The sequence below is a fragment of the Strongylocentrotus purpuratus genome, unplaced genomic scaffold, assembly GCF_000002235.5.
Source record: "Strongylocentrotus purpuratus isolate Spur 01 unplaced genomic scaffold, Spur_5.0 spur5_contig_812, whole genome shotgun sequence".
NCBI lineage: Eukaryota > Metazoa > Echinodermata > Echinoidea > Camarodonta > Strongylocentrotidae > Strongylocentrotus > Strongylocentrotus purpuratus.
In genome coordinates, this window is record NW_022145516.1 from 1,387,280 (window position 1) to 1,410,487 (window position 23,208).

General features: G+C 36.1%; 1 protein-coding gene across 1 annotated transcript in view; it reads left to right on the forward strand.

Annotated features, from left to right (window-relative positions):
• The window catches only part of LOC764957, a 234,848-nt gene that overhangs the window by 115,964 nt on the left and 95,676 nt on the right, over positions 1–23,208 (forward strand). The window contains exons 43-63 of the mRNA XM_030978301.1: positions 520–633; positions 1,333–1,425; positions 2,072–2,176; positions 2,578–2,670; positions 3,635–3,727; positions 4,481–4,615; positions 7,673–7,840; positions 9,036–9,266; positions 10,017–10,250; positions 11,379–11,474; positions 12,062–12,226; positions 12,806–12,946; positions 13,915–14,016; positions 15,916–16,062; positions 17,013–17,153; positions 17,700–17,861; positions 19,249–19,386; positions 19,943–20,041; positions 20,504–20,611; positions 21,452–21,613; positions 22,150–22,290. Of these exons, the coding sequence (XP_030834161.1) occupies positions 520–633; positions 1,333–1,425; positions 2,072–2,176; positions 2,578–2,670; positions 3,635–3,727; positions 4,481–4,615; positions 7,673–7,840; positions 9,036–9,266; positions 10,017–10,250; positions 11,379–11,474; positions 12,062–12,226; positions 12,806–12,946; positions 13,915–14,016; positions 15,916–16,062; positions 17,013–17,153; positions 17,700–17,861; positions 19,249–19,386; positions 19,943–20,041; positions 20,504–20,611; positions 21,452–21,613; positions 22,150–22,290 (2,868 nt within the window). The remainder of the gene's footprint in view (positions 1–519; positions 634–1,332; positions 1,426–2,071; positions 2,177–2,577; positions 2,671–3,634; positions 3,728–4,480; positions 4,616–7,672; positions 7,841–9,035; positions 9,267–10,016; positions 10,251–11,378; positions 11,475–12,061; positions 12,227–12,805; positions 12,947–13,914; positions 14,017–15,915; positions 16,063–17,012; positions 17,154–17,699; positions 17,862–19,248; positions 19,387–19,942; positions 20,042–20,503; positions 20,612–21,451; positions 21,614–22,149; positions 22,291–23,208) is intronic.

Below are 23,208 nucleotides of genomic sequence, written 5' to 3' on the forward strand. Positions count from 1 at the left end.
TTGCAATTTAGTGTCACTATACAAAGGTATTAACTAATTTGATAGCGCAAATTAATAATCTTCTTGTTCAATACCTTTATCATTTAATGATATCCTCTCTTTCTTTTTACAGCCGTCACTTACATCATATCTCTTTCCCTTTCTCTCTATATTCTTCCTCTTCTTCTGACTCTCTCCCTTTCTTCTACTGTCCTTCTTCCTCTATTCACCCTTTTTCCTCTTTTGCTCTTTTTCTCAGTGCTCATTTTGTAACAAATTACACTTTTGTTGTAGAATGTTTGGGGATCATGCTTGGCTATGCATACAAGAAATAAATTACATTTTTTTTATGGAAATTTATTTTATATTGTTTGTATAAAACACAGCTATTGAATATTAGCCAGAGTGTTAGAAGGGTTGGATATGCTTTAAATAATACCAATGGAACCTCTCATACTTAGTTGACAAGATGACGAACTATTTGTATGCACTGTCTTCTTGTCAGAGAAAATTAATGTTTAATTTTTTTCTTCCTCTCAGCTCTTGAGTGTTGGCCAGAGTGCCTGAACGGTGGGACATGCTTCAACGGGAAGTGCTTGTGTCCTGAGAGCTTCAGAGGAGAGAGATGTGAGGTGCCAATCGGTAGATTCAGTCGTAAGTACATAAATATTTTAAAGTGACTAACGTGACATTTTTGGGGTAACTAATCAATTTGTTTGCTATGTTTGCTATTTTTGGTTGTTTAACTTTGTATTTCAACTTATGTTAAGGCCTTCTTGTCCACCTATTATTATTGTTACGTCATTCACCTTTGCAACCACTTCAATGAAATGTTAGTTTTATTTAGTGGTTCCTATAATCTACGAGCTGAGCTTTTTAACAGGTTCCTCACATTTTACACTGTATAACCTACTATTCAATACAATTATTTCGATGTCTTTACAAAGAATTGATTATATAGTTTCATATTATGTTCTCATTTTGTCAATTATGTGAATTCTATTTTGTGAAATGTGTAGCAAAATAAACTTGAACTTGAAACTTGAACTTGAATTGTACAGAAACGGGCTGTTTTACCCGATTCATTCATCCTTGTGATTGATTGATTGATTTTATTTTTTCATTTCATATAACAATTGTTTGCACAATAAAGAACAAAGTTGACAAAGAAAGATAAAAATCATGAAATGACACAGGAACCTACTGGAAAGCATAGCTTGTTTTTGTAGGTTCCCAAGAATAAATCTAATATGAAATGCAAAACTTAGAAGAACAAAAAGTGTGCAGGAGTTCATTGAGCTGCTTGTAATAGAATTCCAATTTTCATGTGCTTTGTATTGTTCTTCCCCTCAGAATGCCTGATACCTTGTGCTAGCGGTGGTACCTGTGTCCTAGGCCAGTGTGTATGCCCTGAAGGATATCATGGTGATTACTGTGAGATGGGAGGTAAGAAGTTTCTTTGTTACAAGTACTTTCACATTTGATATGTTTGTTGTAATTCTATTTGATTTGATTACTTCATTATCCATATACATTATATGTCATTTCTTTAACATGGTACAAATTCTCAGGAACCACATACATGTACAATATATTCATTTATAAGAGTAGGATTAAGAATAATGCTTGGAATGATTAGTAGCAGAGGTAAACATATGAAGGAGAAAGATTTATCTCTCTGGTATTTACATGTGCAGTATGTCTTGGAAAATACTATTTTTACTCAGTCATTCAGATAACCTGGTTAGTTATTTGTATTTACAGACAAATTACCATGTGATCATGATTTATTGAAGCCCCACTGCATTACTTAAAGCTACTTGGGCCCTCTATATAGCAAACCATGCCTAATCGGTGCCTGTTGTTCCCTCATAATCCCCTTTTCTTATGTTAATGGAGAGCTGATTTGATGAGACAGCGACCTTGCAGGGAGGTCTCATCCCCCTGGTCAAATTAGTGCAGGCGGGCTTTAAAGTATACATCAAGGATTAACTATTTTTCTTGGCTTTGAATCTGGGCCTCTTGCAGAATGGGTCACCTGGAAAATGTTATTCCTCTGGGATATAAAACATATATTTTGTTCACCATACAGAGCCAGAGATGAGCTGCCTACAGGACTGTTTGAATGGAGGAAGCTGTGTTAATGGACTGTGTGTCTGCCCCGATGGATATGTTGGTTTCGCTTGTGAGATACCAGGTATGTGTATTGGTCAGGAAGTATGGCCCATCTGGGCCCTGGTGCTTAAAGCCAGTGTGTCGTTAGTTTCCATATGCAGAAGGTCATGATCCGCTGATATCAGACTTGATGGAATTACCATTAATGGGTGTATACACGTCTGCACACAGCAAACCCGTAGGTCAATCAAGAATTACCCCCCTTGTCTCCCAGAGAGTCTTTGGGTGATGCAAATGTCGGATAATGACTTAACCATAAGTGGAAAAAACAGAGCATTACTTAAAGCCTGTTAGTCATAAAAGTGAAGGCTAATCCTGGTGATAGACAACACCTGTTATTGGGTTACTGCTTGACCCATATATCAATGTATATTGATCATTATAGGAATGACATACTATATATGTTTTGTGATCCTTTAACAGTCTGTTTCCCATCCTGCTTGAATGAGGGTGTTTGCTACCAAGGACGTTGCGTATGTCAGCAAGGATTTGAAGGAATAAGGTGTGAATTTGAAAGTAAGTCACCGAAACTGAAACCAGTTATTTTTGCTTGATGATTTGCACATAAAGCTATCACAATATTTGCTGATGACTGTTTTAGCTGACTGGTAGGGAAACAGTTATGCATGTAACTTAATAACAACCAGGGATCTGATGGCTTTAAGTCCTCTCCAAGGAACTTGGTAATGAGGATTAATGCCTTACCAAAGGGCATGAGTGTATTGACTTGGTTTCAAGATCAGGTCCTCCCGGTTACAAGACCACTGATCAGCCACTGACACCACACACCTGTAAGAATATGTTCTTGGTTGAAAGATGTCTTCCCCTTTTTTCATAGTGCAGGGATTAGCATAGTTATCAAAATTGTATGGAGTGTCCAATGAATTGCGTGCCCTTCCTTGCACTGATGGTCAATTTAACTTGTTAGTTTGAAAGTCTAGTTAGCTAGCCTTCAAACATAATTTTGAATCAGTAGAGTTGGAAAAGTTGATAATCTGTTTTGTGTCTTCATAATGGGTTTGAAATATCGTATGAAACATATATATCATTCATAACACAAATTGTTATGAGCCCAGCTGGAGGGCATGAATGGGTGCAAGGACAATGGATCTACAACTTGAGAAAAACTCATTCCAAAGTATTTGCTGGTTTTTTAATACATCTATGCAGCCCATATCAGGTCTAACATCATTTAAAAAATGAAAAGCTTGGAAATTTTACAAAAACCTGTGTTAAAGCGAGACTGCTCTACTTGTAGCTACTTGCTCCCTCTATATAGCAAACAATGCCTAAGCGGTACTCGTTGGTCCCCTTTTCTTATGTTAATTGAGAGCTGATATGAGATAACCACCTGTCAGTGACCACGCAAGGAGGTCTAATCCCTGCTGGCCTAACTAGTGCAGATAGGCATTAATGCCCTTCTGCTTGGCATGAGATATTGGCAAACATATTTATGTACTCATATGTTGTTTGTTTTCAGCATGCTTCACACCCTGCAGCAATGGAGGCACTTGTGTGAACAGGATCTGTGAATGCGCTCAAGGCTTCGGCGGACCTTCTTGTGAAGTATCATGTGAGTAGGAACATTGCTTACAATGAGTTGTCATCTATGTGATAGTGATGTCTTTAAATATAATGCTTGTCTTATATAAACGGCTTCCATTACTATAAATGTTGATTTGGATATCAAAGCATCACAGTGGTGCTGATTTGAGCAGTTTTTGTTTAAATGTGGTTTCCTGTCTGTTCTAAGATCTGAATTTGTGGTATATGGGATCATCTGCAGATGTGTTACATGCTTATGTTATACATGCATTTTACATCTGTATCATTTGCAGAGGTGTGTTTGTATAATAGATAAGTTTATAGCAATGGTATTAAAGTCCTCTTGCAATAACATACATCTCCATTCGCCACTCTTGACCAAGGTGTAACATATAGGTATCTGATGCCTTGAAATGCTCTTTGTCATGAAAAAAATTGCCAGGGCCAGAGCCAGGGATATCATTTCAGAAGCCTAAGGATGGTGTAAGAATGTAGTACATAACATTTTTTATAAATGTAATATACAGAATATTTTTTTTAAATGTAATGCTTCCTGTGAGAAATTTTAATTGTTTAAATTGACTAAAGCGGACTAATGAATATTAATAAGTCAGAACGAATCAGGAGAGTTTTGGTATTTGTTTCTAGTTCATCGTGACTGTGCCATGGACCAGTGATGGCCTGGTGGTCAATCTTTTTTACTGGGTGTAAGCCACAAATATGTTTAAACAATTGAACAGAATATTATTGTTGATATTTTATCACCATCTTTCACACACAGTAATCATCATCCCTGGTCAGACAGTCATTGACAGGGACACTACTGTCTCCTTCACCTGTATCTATGATGCTAATCCATCAGCTTCACCTATCTGGTATGGTCCTGATGGGACCGTCGTACCTGTGGTGTCAGCAGGTATGTGGTATTTTTGAATGATCAGGGGGTGTTTTACAAAGATCCTAAGTCGAACTTGACTCTAAGTTAGAGTTAATAATTATGGAGAGCCGTTTGTAGCCTTAAAATAAAATATATAAAAATCAAAAATTAAGTATTTTAAACTTTTCATAAATTCCACATCGAGAACATGAAATCTCCTTGATAATAGAAAATATGTACGTTGATATAATTGTGTGCATCTCGTGATGACAGTGCATTTAAACAAACATGCAATGAAAAGCAACTGCATGTCAAAAACGTACTCATATTCAGTTAGCTCAATGTTAGGAGATACAGAAATGTGAAGGTATTATACTTCACACCATCATAAAAAACCTGGCACGGTTCAGCGCCTCATATCAAGTCCAAAAGTAATTAAATTAGTTGTTAACAGATAGTATTCCACTGTTCTTTGACTTCAAATTATACTAAGGTAGCTTAGAAAAATGTAGTGGCACAAAAAGACACGTTTAAAACGCAAAAGGCTTGATAGTGATTTCTGTTGAATTACAAGTTCTATATTGACACATATGAATGAAAACCTAGGTAATATTAAGCCTAATTGAGATAGTACATGTATTTGTCAGCTCCAGATCCTAATGATGTGGTTGTAACTGTATGTGATAAAATTATGATATTCAACAATTATGCCTTTTTATGCCTCCGCCACCGAAGGTGGTGCCGGAGGCATCATGTTTTCGGGTTGTCCGTCCGTACGTCCGTACGTCCGTCCCGTTTGACCCTTATCACAATATCTCAAGAACCATTTAAGATTTAAACTTAAGACTCGGGAATAGTATTTATCACCATAGGAAGACGATCTGATTAGATTTTGGAGTACGTAGGTCAAAGGTCACAGGTCACAGAGGTCAACTTATGAAATTCCTTGTATTGAGTTTGTTAGCGCGATATCTCAAGAACCATTTGAGATTTAAACTTCAAACTTAGGATAGTATGTATCACCATAGGAAGACGATCTGATTAGATTTTGGAGCACGTATGTCAAAGGTCAAGGGTCACAGAGGTCAACTTATGAAATTCCATACATTGAGATTGTTATCATGATATCTCAAGAACCACTGGAGATTTAAACTTCAAACTTAGTGATAGTGTGTATCACTATAGGAAAACAATCTGATTACATTTTGGAGCACGTAGGTCAAAGGTCAAGGGTCATAGAGGTCAACTTATGAAATTCCATACATTGAGATTGTTATCATGATATCTCAAGAACCACTGGAGATGTAAAAACTTCAAACTTAAGGATAGTATGTATCACCATAGGAAGACGATCTGATTAGATTTTGGAGCACGTAGGTCAAAGGCCAAGGGTCACAGAGGTCAACTTATGAAATTCCATACATTGAGATTGTTATCATGATATCTCAAGAACCACTGGAGATTTAAACTTCAAACTTAATGATAGTGTGTATCACCATAGGAAGACAATCTGATTAGATTTTGGAGCACGTAGGTCAAAGGTCAAGGGTCACAGAGGTCAACTTATGAAATTCCATACATTGAGATCGTTATCGCGATATCTCAAGAACCACTGGAGAATTTTCGCTTCAAACTTAATGATAGTATGTATCACCATATCATAATATCTCAAGAACCACTGGAGATTTAAACTTCAAACTTAATGATAGTGTGTATCACCACAGGAAGACAATCTGATTAGATTTTGGAGCACGTAGGTCAAAGGTCAAGGGTCACAGAGGTCAACTTATGAAATTCCATACATTGAGATTGTTATCATGATATCTCAAGAACCACTGGAGATTTAAACTCCAAACTTGATGATAGTACATGTATGTATCACCATAGGAAGACAATCTGATTAGATTTTGGAGCACGTAGGTCACAGGTCAAGGGTCACAGGGCTCATTATGTATGCAAAAACAGCTTGTGATCGCGTTATCTGAACAACCGATTGATGGATTCCTGCCAAACTTTGGTCATGTATGTATCTTGCAGAGCTGATGAACTGATTAGATTTTGGGGTCACGAGGTCAAAGGTCAAAGGTCACAGGGCTCATTATGTATGCAAAAACAGCTTGTGATCGCGTTATCTGAAGAACCGATTGATGGATTCCTGCCAAACTTTGGTCATGTATGTATCTTGCAAAGCCAATGAACTGATTAGATTTTGGGGTCACGAGGTCAAAGGTCACAGCGCACATTGTGTATGCAAAAACAGCTCGTGATCGCCTTATCTCAAGAACCGATTGATGGATTCCTGCCAAACTTAGATCATTTATGTATCTTGCAGAGCCAATGAATGGTTCATAAGATCAAAGGTCATGGGCTCATTATGTATGCAAAAATAGCTTGTGGACGCATTCTCATTAGAACTGACAGATGGATTACTATTTAACTCAGGAAATCTTGCAGAGCCAATGAACTGAGTAGATTTTAGGGTCATGAGGTCAAAGATCAAAGGGTCATTTATGTATATGAGAAATTGCTTGTAATCACGATATTCTGAGAACATGTTAATGGATTACAATTGAACTTGAATTTGAAAAATTTCTTCCGTTTCGCAGTCGAATTCCATCAAGTTTCATTTCGGATGCGTCTTTTCACCCTACCACATTTCGCTAAGCAACTTGAGTAAATGCTTTTCTGTTGAGTTGAAATTTGTTAACACTTTTAAACATAAATACACAAAATATTTGATGGCCCTATTAACAAATATTGATATTAGCCACATATTTCAACGGTTGTTAAATTAATTATATTTTACATGTCGTAGTTATTTGTTTTACTTGTTATTATAGCTTAAATTAAATCATAATACTTTTATAATTGATTATTTGGTCGGCCGCATATAAGGACCACCTCCTTTCTGACTGCTACCACCCTTAGCAATTTACCTTGTATTATTCATGTTTGTAAATTGATTCTGCGTATTTCTGTGTTTATCTGTGTTAGTAATTGTAATTGTGTGAAACTTTGTATACTGCTTTTTTGTATAACCCTGTATGTTTTCTATTGCTTGGCAAAATAAATTGAATTGAATTTAATTCTTTGTAGTACGTGGTGACCTAGGATCAGGTTACTCTGTGTTTGTGGAGGAACTCTTTAACCAAGGTGTGAGGCTTACTATCCTGGACATGGAGCCAAGCTACCAAGGAATCTATACTTGTGGGTTCGGAGGAATCTTCAACCAAGTCAATATCACCCTTAACATCACAAATGGAGGTTAGTACGGTATGGTGTTCAAATAATTCATGTTTGCAAGTGCATAAGGCGTTTAAAAAAGACGTTGTATTGCCCTTTGCGACCGACTCAATTGAATTCTACGGTCGGCTTTTACATTTTTTTTTTTTTATCGGTTTTTAGAAGAAAAAAAGTTCAGTCAATGAAAAAATATGTATTAAAGCTTTCAAAACTGAGAAATATCAGCCAACAAAGGGAGAAGAAAAAAAAATGTAAAAAAGATTTCTGACCGACCGACCTATGTTTTGGCACCTAAAAGGCGATACAACATTTTTTGTTTTAGGCCTAAGTTGAATATGCACTGCATCCATATTAAGTCACAATTGGAAAGTGAGTGAGGCGTTTCAAAGTTAATTATTCAACTCACTGTAACTTAACCGAGTGCAGTGTATTTAATTAGAGCACAAGCTTCAAAACATGATTTTTTTTGTTTATAAAATGGGTTTGGCTAGTATGAATATAAAGCTATGAAATAAGCAACAAATCCAGTCTGAGATGCACATTACATTGCTTTGGTGAACTTATGTGATGTCATTCAATAAAGCAGTGTCGCGCAGTTACAGAGGCTCCATTATTGAATGACATCACATAAGTTCACCAAAGCAATATAAAGTGCGTCACAGTGCGCTCATCATTGTCCTTCCCATTTGACACTTTATTTGGCATATCATCGCGATTTTCATTTTTCATTTTACGCCGTAGATCCTTATATGTGCATCTTAGACGTGCATTATCACTTCGTGCTGTGCGTTATCACTTTTTCATGGGAACTTTGTGCACGTTGGGCATGGTAGAAAAGAAAGAATCTTGATCACTTGTTGACATTCAACAAATTAGATTGTCAGCATTCAAGAACCGTTTAAAAATAATGACTTTCAAATGAGGTTATCCAACGTTTGCCCCAAATCTCTTCATTAGAATTCTAAAGAAGATGTAATACTTGAAACATGAGTTTCATGGTCAAAATCAAAAGTTTTTGCCTTGTGCAAGTCACAAATGGATAGCAAATATGTTCATAAAGGAAACGATATTAGAATAAAAAGCAAACATGTCATTATTGAAACAAGAAAATGATTTTCAACACACATTTGCGTATTCCCTACAAGAAGAAACTTATAGCAAGTAAATATGACTTACACCCTGTTACATTGATTTTAAAATATGTTTACTTCCACAGTGTCAACCATTGCACCTCTGACAGGTGCCACCACGCCCCTCTTACTCATCACAACAGCCCCACCTACAGTATCCCCGCCCCCACCGACGCCCAATCTGAGCTCCTGTACTCTGATCCAGTCTGATATCTGCGGTATTCTGCCGTATCGATACGCCTCGTTTCCTAACGCCTTTGCCCGGGATGCAGAGATAGCACATCTTATTACCTCCTCACTGACTCTGTATTATGATGGTAAGATTGTGACTTGGAATTTTCAGTAAATAAATTTGATTTGATTAGGTTAATTTCTCTTTGAAGGTAAAATACCATTTTTACAAGATTGTGACTTTAAACTCAGAGTAAACTTTAAAATTTACCTTAATTTTATTTCATTAATTTCTTTTTGAAGATAACATAGCTTATTCACATCTTCACTGACTCTGTGTTTCCATAGTCTGCATAGAGAGTGTGTGTGACTTAAATACATCAGTTAACCAAACTGTATTTGTATTCAATTTTATTTAATTTATTCATTTCATTATGATTTGTTTATTCTTTTTACAGGTTTACCAAGAAATCTGACATGCAAATCACTTTAAACATGTAAATACATAATTCTGACATGATAAAAATAAATGAAAGTTAGCGATTTACAAAAAAAATGTATCACTTTTTAAGCTAAATAATGAGTTTGTACATCAATTGAGAGGGTTTACAAAGGAGACATAACTTTTATTTTAGTACTTTTTAAGAAAGAATTAGAATACTTCACACATCATTCTAAGCATCAGCAGAAACTCTATTTTATAAGTCATGGTAGATGATAAAATATGAACTCTAAAGTAGTAACATAGGTTGGAATTGTTGACATGACATATCCTACTGTAATTATATGACAATAGTCTAAATAGCAGAACCAGCTTGCATAATAACAGTATTTAACTTAAATTTCAGTGGCATTTTCTAAGTATATCAAATGTCATTTCATTTACAAATTTCCAGAATGCTCAGCTAACGCGACCTTTGCCCTGTGCTACCTGTTCTACCAACCATGCGACGCTGCCAACGTCATGTGCTCAGATGTATGTGAGATCGCTCAGAACCACTGTCAGCCGTTTGTCAGTCGAATGTTGACGGTCTACGGCATGGGAGTGACAAGGAACATGTTGGAGCTCTGTGCTAGCTTGCCAGAGACAGACTGTATAAGACCTGAGCCACGGCTCCCACCACCAAGCTGTAAGTTACTACAGTCAAACCTGTCTACAAAGACCACCTGGCTACAAAGACCACTTTTTTGTTTCCTTTGAAAATGGTTTCTCATTGAAACATGTAGTAAAGGAACCTGTCTATAAAGACCAATTTTTGTGTTTCCCTGGAAAATGGTTTCTCGTTGAAACATGTAGTAAAGGAACCTGTCTATAAATACCACTGTTTGTGTTTCCCTTGCCTTGGGCAGTCGCTTTAGACAGGTTTGACTGTATTTTCTTCTAATATGACTTGTTGTCATCCTATTGTCGTTTAACCAGGCTCTCTTTCACAAAGATCCTAAGTTGAGCTTATCTCTAAGTTGGAATTATGGAAAGCCGTTAGCATGTATGAAATTTTTTTCTAAAAGTTATTTTATAAGGCATAAAATGTTGATTCAAATCATTCATATTTTCTATTATCACATAGATTTTATGTTCTTTATGTGGAATTTATAAAAAGTCTAAAAATACTTCAATTTTCACTTTTAAATATATTTTATTTTAAGGCTACAAATGGGTCTCCATAATTTTTAAGTCCAACTTAGAGTTAAGGTTGACTTAGGATCTTTGTGAAACACCCCTCTGGTCTACTTTCTTGCCAATCATCCACCTCGCAGTAACTCAGTGGGTTTTCTCCCAAACTCTATTACGCAAACAGAAATTAATAAATCAAATCAAATCAATCAATTTGGATCACTCATTTATATTCTCTCTCTCTCTCTCTCTCAACTTTAATAATTAGGCCTACATGAAGAAGATAAATGAGTGACACTCGCACCGAATTTGAAGGTGACAGAAACGACTTGAATTGCACAGCAACATAGTTCAACCTTCTTGGCTCTTCAACTACATGTCCTTGTATTTCTATTATGCTACTTTACAGGGCCGTAATAATATTTAGGAGACCCTTCAAGGTCTCCTCTTGATATCAGGAACATTATTTAACATAATGTTTACTTCAGCAATTGTGTTTACAGATGAAGATATGGCGATTTATAGTCTCCTCTGACCACTGTTTATGATTTTGCATTCGATGTTGTTGGCCTCCTTCAATAGCACATGTGTGAAATACAATTTGTTATGGAGAATTCTTTTTCTATGATATTTACTTTCACAGCTGGATGTCTGGGTGAGTGCCTGAATGGTGGGCAGTGTCTGGATGGCAACTGCTTGTGTCCTCCTGAGTTTACCGGAGAATTATGTGAAACAGAAAGTAAGTGGTTCCCTTAGTATCATAAGGCCAAAAATAAAGATCCTGTATTGTCCTTTAGGTGTCAAAACATGTGTCGGTTGGTCAAAAAAAAAACTTTTTCCTTTGGGCTAATATTTCTCAGTTTTGAATTCATTTTTTCTCTAAAATACGTTAACAAAAACAACAACGTAGATTTCAAGATTTGTAGGTCGGTCGCAAAGGGCAATACAACATCTCTTTTTGTATAGGCCTAATAATAATTCATTAGATGTAGTTTAGGAATTTGTTCAGATAGCAGGATATTTCCATGTACCCTTTTTTTCTTCTAAAATTAGATTTAGGGAGAAAAAGATTCTTGAAATCGTAAATGTGAATCACATTTAAAGGCAAATTGATAATACTCAACATTGATTTTTGTGTATGCCATAGACTCGATAGACATTAAACACACTTTTTCTTCTTTAACTGTATAATTTTATATTAGGTGACATACCGTATTGCTTTCAGCCTGTTGAAATAATTTTTTATGTGTGATGTTTTTTAAAATTCCATTAAGGTAATTTACAACTTCAGGTACCATCATGATATTCTTGAATGCTTTCTTGTAGGTAATGTGGACCCAGTGTTTGAGATCATCATAACCCCCGACTACGAAGGCATCGTCTATGATGGTGTGAATATATCTATCATGTGTGAGGTTATAGCTTCAAACCTACTCAACTATCCTGTCTGGACTGGTCCTAATGGACAGCAGGTCTTACCACAGCAACCCGGTTAGTCTAAGAGTTCAATACACAAAATACTCATAAATCTGTTTGATTTGGCAAATATTTAATCTTTTATATTTGTATGGTCTATCTTTAATCCTCCTGTTGTTCCTTTGGTTATAATACAGGTGTGATTTTATGTTGTTTGTGCAAAAGTGCGCTTTGAACATTTCATTACAAGTGGGTCTGGCGCCTTACAAATTGCATTAATATTATTTCTCATTAGTACCCATTTCACTGTCAATGCTATAAAGGGTTGAGTCCGGACTGGTGTAGACTTAAACATTAATATGACTTGTATTAGCATCACCTTGCTTCATTCTCACTGTGGAATCCTGCACCCTTCCTTGATCAGCTTGAAGTGGGGGAGGGGTGGTATGAGTGTGTACTGAATTGGCACTTGAAGTGGATTCTCTGCAATATGCATGGTACTGATGCAGATCAACACAACCCCTTGAATATTCTGTATATAGTGTACAACAGAATGGTGGGGAAGCATGTAGGAAATGATCAAACATTTACAAAATGGACATTCCAAACTATTCTTGTACATGGCTGACATATTTCTTGTATTTTTCTTTGCAGGTGTCTCTGATCGGATCTATGTTGATCAGGTCTCATCTAACACCATGCGTCTTGTCATCAATAACGTCCAGGCCACCGATGAAGGAAGCTACTTCTGTAATGTCGGCTTGCAATCAGCACCTTACACTCTGTACATTACAGGTGATTTAACCAGTTGACTACTGAATTATGTAGTTCCCATAGGCTCAATACAGGGACCACCCGGCTCCAGTAGACAACGGGTTAAGGGTTCTATGACACATGCTCTGAGGATAATTGCTAAGGGTTGCGTTCCAAAACTCAATGAATACCGAATTTCAACCCTTTACCAAATAGATAACTAACCACAACTGTAACCCTTAATCAAATAAAGATCCTGTTGCAACCTCCTTCATTACCTAAATCTTTGATGGAATTTAGTCTAGAATAAATGTTGCTTGAGCAACCGCTGGGTCACCATGCAAAGGAAGTATTTGCCACTTCATTTGCCACTCTCCACCCAGGTGTAGTAAATGGGTACCTGGTAGGAATTTATTCCTTGTATGCATTTAGCCCCTTAAGGCATCTGTGCTAAAGCCAGGGTAGTACTGCTATACTGTACTTTGTTGGTGCCTTCAGCATCTGCTGGGATGGATATGTGTGCAAAATAAATGTAGCTATTTTTATTATTGGTCTTTATTATCTCCAGTGTTAGTCTAAGGCATAGCTGGGGGAAAGCTAGTGGATCCAGTCGTTTAAGGCTTCAGCAATTGATTATGGTTACTTAAGTACTGTTAGGAGTCTTTCATGTTCTGTTCAGTTCCAGATTGTCTCATGGAACCCTGTCTCAATGGAGGTTATTGTGAGGGAGGAGTGTTAGCGTCTCATTAATCATCATCAACACAATCGCCATTTTCATCATGCTTATTATCACCACATTTATTGCCATTTCTTAGTAATCATGTTTCTGCCCTGTTATATTTTGTTTAGTACCTGATTGTTTACTGGAACCCTGCTTTAAAGGACGCTCTTGTGAGGGAGAAGAGTGTTTCGTCATCATCATCATAATCGCCATCTTCATTATGCTCATTATCTCCATAATTATTGCCCTTAATTATTAATCATGTTTCTGCTTCTTGTATTTTGTTTAGTACCTGATTGTTTACTGGAACCCTGTCTTAATGGAGGCCTCTGTGAGGGAGGACAGTGTCAGTGTCCTATTGGATTCAGGGGACCCAGATGTGAAGAGCCAGGTAAGTCTCACCATGCTTTTGTTAAGCCATTGCATACTGGAACCTAGTGTTCCTTGTATTAATCCTATGGTGACCAGAGAATTCAGTAGTTAATGGGTTATGTGTGTATGGGTTTTATTAAGTACATTGAATACCAATGGCATGATAATTTTTTGGTTATTCATTGTATTGCAAATAGGCAGAGGCAAACGAGCCATGCTATGACTATCTAGAGCTAGTACTATCTGCATTAGGATAAAAACAATACAAATAGTGTTATGTTCTTAAATGCCATTGCTCATGTATTGTATTTAAAATAGTGCTGTAAGTCAGACGCTATGTTCGTGTTCGGTTCGGTTCGGCAGAGTTCGGCAACTTTTCACCCGAAGTTGGTTCGGTTCGGGGTTCGGTAAAATAAAAGCAAGCACCGCTATACTAGCCATGGCGGTCGGCACTGGGCGATTTTCCGAGACGGTTGTCTAATGTTTAGAGTCATGAAAGCTGCCATCTTGAAAAGCAATTCAGGCTCGTTAATAACTGTTTTTTATAAGTTCTTATTTTCAATAGGAAAAATATAAAATCCCTATTTTTCCTGAATAAATAATTACCATACTATAATATATATTTATTTCATTATTCATATTGTAAAATTTGTCTGATATTGTAAATATTTAAAATATTGATTTTTTTTGTTAAATGGATTTGAGCTGAACTCGTTTTGATCACGCACATGTATTCTTGGTTTATAGCTTGCGATCGCGACATAGCGTGGTCAGGATTTGGGATTTAAATGGCGCCAGTAAAGTCGCGTCCATCATTGGATAGGCATAAATCACAAAGGCATAAATTACAAAGGTGGAAAATGGGAAAAAAGTAAATATAAAATGAGCAATCACGACATGAAAATTAGGTACAAAATGACAAGTTCATTAGCTTGCGAAAATGTTAGCATTTTTCTGCCGAACATCTGAACCAGGCCTTTGCGTTCGGTTCGGTTCGGTTCGGAAGTGCCATGTTCGGCGAACTTCTGTTCGGTTCTGCGGTTCAGCTACAGCACTAATTTAAAGAAATATATTTGGCACCTGTAGCCATGACTGTTTTGTAAAATCATGGCTGGAAATATTTTGTTAAAGATAATTGTGGAAATCATTCTATGAGATATTTTAAATTAAAGTTTTAACTGTTATTAAAGAAACAGAAGTCACATACACGACAGTGTATTCTTTAATGATTACAGCTGCAAATCTTAATTTTGAGTTGTTTTCATGATTGGTATTTAACAAGTCCATTGATGTGACATGATTTTGTTTTAATCCATGAAACTTGCATTACTTTCTGCATGCTTCATACTTGATGTTTCATCTAATTGACATGTACACTGCAGTAATAGTTGACAATACCATTACAACCCTACCGAGACCTACCAGTGAGATACCCATTATAGGTAGTGATGTCAGCTACCAATGTCTGGTTCAGCATAGTCACACATTTTAGTCGTTAGTTTACACTTCTGTGATACATTGATATCAAAGCAGTATCCAGCTATTACATGTTCAGTGCTATGGCTTCTATATATTTATTTATTTAATATTTATTCGGCAATTCACAAAAAAATATAACAATGTAAATATAAGTAAACAAACATTAAGAGAATGTCAATTATAAATGCACAATCTTCCTGGAGGTCCTCTGAGTGCATCAGTTGGCTGCCGGGGAAGAGGAAAGCAAACTAAATCACTGTAACCGTAATGGTCCCTGTTCCTGACTAACTGGTACACCCAGAAGACCTGCAAACTATAGCATGAAGGTAATTAAAATGTATTACATTTCATAAACAAACCAGCTAACGGTATCCATAAATCTTGCATATTTTGGTATGAATGATATTCATTCTAATCCCCAACATCTTGAATTCTCCAGTGGTAGTTGAATACAACATCACGATCCTACCAAGACCTTCTGGTGAGATACCCATCGGCAGTGATGTCAGCTTTCTCTGTCAGGTTCAAGGTGGCCATACCACTCCCGTGTGGCTTCATCCTGAGGGCTATTCCATCCAACAAAGAAGTAAGTATAATTGCCCCCTCTCCTGTTCTTGCATGGTAAACTATACGTTTTGGTGACCGTGTCTTTTCATTGATTGCCTCCGCCCTCTGGAACAAACTCCTACCCCATATTCAAAATGCCTCATTGAATCATTCTAAACCCTTCTCAAAACTCACCTTTTTAATCAGTTATAGTACACTGGAGGCGCACATAAGTAGTTAATTCCTTTCAACTGAATTCTATTGTTTTAGTAATATTTTATTATATTTTATTGCTTTTAAGCTATTGAACATGTTGAATAATTATACTGAGTTAGACAGTACCACCTGTGCGCTTAGAAACACCTGTATGAAGTGCCCTATAAGTGTTATTATTATTATTATTATTATTATTATTATTATTATTTTGTGCTGTAACACTATACTATACAATCTAATCCAGTCCACTGAGTAGTCGGTGTAGTATCATTCCTTGCAGTTATAATATATTTCACAATTTGTTTCCCAACTTTGGATAAGGACCGTTTACATATATGTATGGCATTTGTTGAATTTATCATTTGGTCAAGAAGCTCTGCATTTGAAAATAAACAGCAGTGTACAGGAAGAGATCTTAAGGTATATTCTTGTAGTGAAATGCTGAAATTTTTTAAATGTAAATTTTAAATTATGGGGTGTTTATTTAATTTTTTTTTTCTACCCATTTGTGTGAGTGACTCTATAACATACAAGCTTAGCTTTCTACTAGATTTCATTGTCTTTCCCTCAAAATTCATCAGACCCATCTTCACTTAAAAATAGAATATTGATCTGTGTCTTTGTATATTTTTTTTGCCTTTTGTAATATTTTATTTTCATTGAAAAAATGAACTTTTCATTGTGAAATATGAATGAAACTAAATTTGAAACCTGAAAAGTATTGTAGCTATGGATGCTTTATAACTTTCTATTTCACATTCTTCCCTTGTGAAGATGCCCTTTCGAGGACATTCACTGAGGCAACGAGTGATAACACGGTTTGTCTAGTGTTCACTGACATCAGACCAGAGGATTCCGGAGTCTATCTCTGTCTCCTAGATACCAGCTTCCAGGAGATTAACATCACCGTCGCATGTAAGGATTATTGTTGTTCAGTTTTGTGAATTTAATTTTCTTGTTCTTGCAAATGGAATGCTATGTTGAATTGCGGGGCTCTTAAGGCTTAAGGATAGCTATCTCTAGTCTTTGGCATTCGTGTTCTACAACCCCCTGCCTCTAGCACGATTAGTGAATCAATTGCTGCAAATGTCAAGAAATTTGGGAATTGAAGTAGGTTTGAGGTATCTTAGCATAATATATAGTGGCACCAAAAAAAAAAACATGTCTGGAATGCCAAATTGATTATTTTTTAAAATAATCATTTGATGTCATTGTATAGAACTATATTTTTAGGACAAAGGACTGGTAGATATCTTTGATACTTAGTTTAGTCTTAATGATACACAATATTTCATCAAGAATATGTCAATGTTCGACCTGTTTTATTTACTGTTTGGCCATTTCCATTCCAGATGCATCTTTTTACGCCACTACATTTGGCTAAGCTACCTACATTGAAGTTTTCCTTTAATATCTACCCTATTAACTTGAGCATGTTTCAAACACTGCATTGTATTTCAGCTGGTCCGAGGTTCAACGTGATTATCACTTCGAATTTCACCACACCACCAAGCCCAGGATCAGACCTTACATTCATCTGTGAAATGTCTCAACCAGACACATCCGCATTCCCTATCTGGTATTACCCTGACGGCAGCCCAATTCGAACTAGAACTGGAACAGGTGAGGGTGAAGATGGCATGGTGGGGATGTTGCTGTTGTTGTTGGTGGTGGTGATGGTTATGATGATAATAATAATAATAATAGTGAGTTCATGTATAGCGCTCATGTCAGTCAGATTTGACCCTTCTGGCACTCCCGATTTGATAGTAGCCCTATTCGAACTAGAACTGGAACAGGTGAGGGTGAAGATGGCATGGTGGGGATGTTGCTGTTGTTGTTGGTGATGATGATGACAATGACATTGACACATTTATTGAAAGTGATGGTGATAAAATGGTTTGTTTTATTCAAAATCAAACAAACCATTTTATTACCAGTTGATATTGATGATTATGATGATGGAATTTAAAGTATGTATAGTTGTAGGGATGATGATGATGACAATGACATTGACATATTTATTGAAAGTGATGGTGATGAAATGATTTGTTTTATTCAAAATCAAACAAACCATTTTATTACCAGTTGATATTGATGATTATGATGATCATTATGATGGAATTTAAAGTATGTATAGTTGTAGGGATGATGATTACAATGGCATTGACACATTTATTGAAAGTGATGGTGATGAAATAGTTTGTTTTATTCAAAATCAAACAAACCATTTTATTACCAGTTGATATTGATGATTATGATGATCATTATGATGATGAAATTGAAAGTATTTATAGTTGTATGGATGATGACTATGGAGATGTCGATAGCTTTGGTCGTCTTGAAGGCTATGCTGGTAATTGTGGCAATAGTGGTGAGGAATAACTACGAAATGATAGTACCAGACACATCCACATTTGGAGAGATGTTGATGGTGATGATAAGACTGTTGAATCATGATGATAATGATGATATTTAGATGATTATGATGTTGGGGATGATATTGATAATGGTGATCATGATATTACTGATGACCATATTGATGATGATTAAAGTTGATGCTTTAATAAGATTTTTTTCATTATGCTTGCATGTATTAGTTGAAAAGTGCACCATGTGGATAATGCTGTCGATATTAAAGACGTAAGGACGCATCCTTAACACAAAAGGGACAATTGTTAGAAATCACATTTTGTATCACTTAGAGGTAGTAGTACATTGTTCAAGAATGGAGCTGGTAAATACATGTACTGTCTCGATTTGGCTTACTTAATCTTTCATTCAGATATGTAAAAATAAGAACTTAGAACTCATAAACATCACTAAGTATTACGCCTTTAGCGTCCTGCAAGCGTCATTTTCTGCAACTATATTTTGCTAAACTACCTAATCAAGGAGATGCACAAGGTCAATGAGTAAACAATTAGTGAGTCAAAGATACTGGTTCTGAGAGCAACATCATTGTAAGCAGCCTCTTCATAATCACCCAACCCTTTTTGTATCTTCGTAGGAACAAGTCGTGTCTACTCTGAGAACATCTCTTTGTCTGCTACCAGATTGATCATCTTAGATGCCACCGAGGCGGATGAAGGAATATACACCTGCAGAGCCAGACCTCTCTCTGCTACACTTGAGGTCACATTAATTGGTAAATATAAGAGTTTATGCTAAGATATCTCTATTCAGCTCACTTTCGAGCTGCTTACATGTTTGAAAAAATGAATACTAATATGCATTAAGCTTTCATGTGTGTTGCTAGAACCTGAAATATTTCTAGATAAATTTTGTACTTGATGAAACTTACAAGTTCCAAGGTCAATGGCCATAATGCATGGTATATAGAACCATGCTTGTTATGTTGCTAACATTATTTTTTTGAAGAGTACTTAACAAATCCTAATCGTGGCTTAATGTACTTACAATCAATTTATGATTTTACAACTAGTTTGACTGAATTGAAACGATTGAAATGATAGGTTCTGAGCATTACAATCGCAGGAAGATGTAATTAGATCAATAAAGATTATGCAATTTTTGACAGATGTCTCTTCTCTCATTCGCGATGTTAACTTGCTTCTTTTAGGACTTTGATAATGCAAAGAACCCTGAATATTAAAAAGTTTTGTCTATACCACGTCTTGTTTCTTTTCAATTTATTCAGTTTCATGTGATATTTAGAGTCGTGTTAAATTTTCCCCTTGCAGTTCCGAGCTGTGATCCTGCTTGTTTGAATGGAGGAAGCTGCATTGGAGGCTCGTGTCTGTGTCCTTATGGCTATGAAGGGGATATCTGTGAAATTAGCGGTAAGGGAATGATAGGATCTTATACAGTAGGATTGTGGTTGCACCATGTGAGAGAGAGGGAGGATTAAAGAGTCCTGAAAAGGACTACTCTCGGTAATCTTTCTTGAGGGTGTGTAGTCCTGAAAATTATCTTATGATGTTGCGTTATCCTTTGTAGAAGAATCCACAATTTTCGATCCAAATGATGAGGATTTGTTTTACTGAACCATTTTAAAGTAATCAATAATTGAATAAATAAACACTCAAGTGAATAAATGAATGAATGAAGCAGAAAGAAAATAAATAAATGAATGCTATTAATGTCATTGGAATACCTTAGTTTTTTTTTGTTAACCTCTGATTGAAACAAGGTTCTTTTCAGAATAGCTAATTCTTTGTTACTGTTATAATGGTGGAACTTGTTAGTATCGTACTTGTTAATCACAATCCGTTCCTTCAAATTCATTTGTCTTTCACCTACAGTTATCCAAGAGATCTGCTTTCTTCCATTCTGTCTTAATGGTGGAACATGTGACCAAGCTACATGCTATTGCTTACCAGGATTCACCGGTAACCTGTGCGAAAGCAGGAGTGAGTACTCATAATTATCATCACTGTCGGTTACCCCTACATCTAAGCATTCTTTTTAAACCCCACTGTCCTACTTGTAGCTACTTGCGCCCTCTATGTAGCAAACAATGCCTAAGCGGTGCTTGTTAGTCCCCCATGATCCTCTTTTTTTAATGTTAATTGAGAGCCGAGTTGATGAGATAACCACCTGTCAGTGACAACGCTATTATAAATCCCTCTAATCCCTCCAGTGCAGAGGTGCTTTAAGGGTCTGTTTGAATGTCTTCAAAATCCTAAATCACATGGCACCAGAATATCTTAATGACACCAGCTCTAAGTTTTGCTCAACAACTGGCACCTATGAACTAATTATTATAAAGTCCACATACACGAGTTGGAATAAAAAGAATGTGGAACTAACAACACAGTTTTCACTTTTTCCTGAACCCTACCTCAATAGAGCTTTGTAGTGTTTCAATCACCAAAAAGTGTTTTTCTCTTGATGTAAGTGGTTCCATGTGACTATATTGTATTCAAAGTACACAATAAAACGTCTTGTAATTAGATTTGTTTATGAACGAGTGCACTCTTTTCATAGAATTGGACTCACACGCATCCGTGTTAATGTTTAATGTTATCCTCTATTTTTTTCATACTCCTTGACTATTTATAGAATATCAGGTAAATGTTGTAATGTTGATTTCATACATTCTAGATATAGACAAATGTTTTCTTTAGGTGATTGGTACACTTTAATGAAATGCTATACCTGATCGATGTCATTTATATAATTACATTAAGTACATTTCTTTGAACCTTTGATAATTCTTTTCTCTATCACTATCACTTCCATTGGTGCAGTTGCTGCGGAGTACAATGTAACAATCACCACAGATTTTGAGCGAAGGCCACTGGTAGGCGATGAGATCACCATTATGTGTAAAGTATTGTCTGATAGATTATCCTATCCGCAACCAGCTTGGATTGGACCTGATGGAAACGTTGTTCCTTCACTAGCCACAGGTATGATGAACCAGGCCTTCTAGATTTATATTTTCTTCTTGTCTTAAACCTTTGACATACAGTTAACTACTAAATCGTTAATACCCCTTGTAAATTTGATGTTTTCTGTGTTTTTCGTATCTCAAGAATGAAATGTGGACTGGTTGAATTAGGGCATTTATTGAATAAGTTTAGATGTAACTTTTTATATATCACATTCTTAAGAAAACATAGATTAAGAAAAATCTAATTTCACATACCTACGAAATAAAACAAAATTGGTAAGCCTATGAATAATTTAGTTGTTAACTGTACATGAAGGGGATTAAGTTCCTGTATACATAATTTTCTTGCATCTTGCAAATGTCTTGTTTGTTTGTTTTATTTTCTGTATAAAAAAAGGAAACAATAACGAATAGAATTATGTATTACAAGATAAAATAGATGGCTGGATAGCCATTATCCATGGGGACCAGAGTTGCTATTGGTGCCGTTGGGCTTCGTTTTAAAATCCTTATTTATTGGAATGTTCATGAATGTTCATTCTTTCACTTCAGGTGCTTCTAGCCATGTCTTCACGGAGTTCGTTGGACCGAGTACCACAGCTCTACACATCAGAGGAATTCAAGCCTCAGATGAAGGGCTCTACACATGTGAAGTAGACATGACCATACAGACTATCACTATCACCATACAATGTGAGTATTCAAGATTCAAGATAATTTAAATTAATGTAAAAACCCATAAAATTTGTCTTTGGACATTTGAAGGTGCATATAAATGTACATAAGTGTACATGTACATAAATATTAAAAAAAAAAATTAACATAAAATTTAGCAATCATCACAATTGTATTGTAGGTTGCATTAAAAGAATAAGATTATACTGACGAAGGCAGTGTGTATATTCCTCCACTGAGTAATAGTATTATTTCTCTTCTATTTTTTCTTTAAAGAAGTTAGAAAGTTTCTCTGAAGAAAAAAATTGATTGTCCCTTCAACATAGCTGAAATGAGTGTGCCTATGTTTTCCAGGAGCCCTTCTTGAAATAGATTTATTTCTTCATTAACTCATATCCTGCCATAAGGCTGCATGTACGCTACTGTTATAGTGCTTTGTACACGCGAGCGCGCTATCGATTGGCTGCTTAATTCACGGGAGCGTGCCACAGCTAGCTGCTTTATGCATGCATGCTCGCATTCGTAATAGCAGTTATTGTGAATGCTCGTACTTTGCTGAGTGCTTCGCACACGCTATTGATCGCGCCATCAGATTATCTCAAAATAAACTTGGCACAAGGGGGATTTGTGGCTTGGCACAATGGGGATTAGCCCTTTGGCACTTGGCTGTATTCATTATGGCAGGATAAGAGTTAACAAGTAGGCGATTGGAAATTCTGAAATGTCCAGTACAATGCAAATGGGAGAATTGCTCCAAATATATGTCACAGATATGCCAATTTCCGTTTCATTGATTACAACTTTAAAAATGTATGACTTTGTCAATTTTACTGGACTTCCCCAAACGTTCAACGATTCATTTCTCTAATTTTATTCTGCTTCTATTACAACCAACTTGACATCAGGCTGGATTTCACCTTAAAAATCATGTGTAAT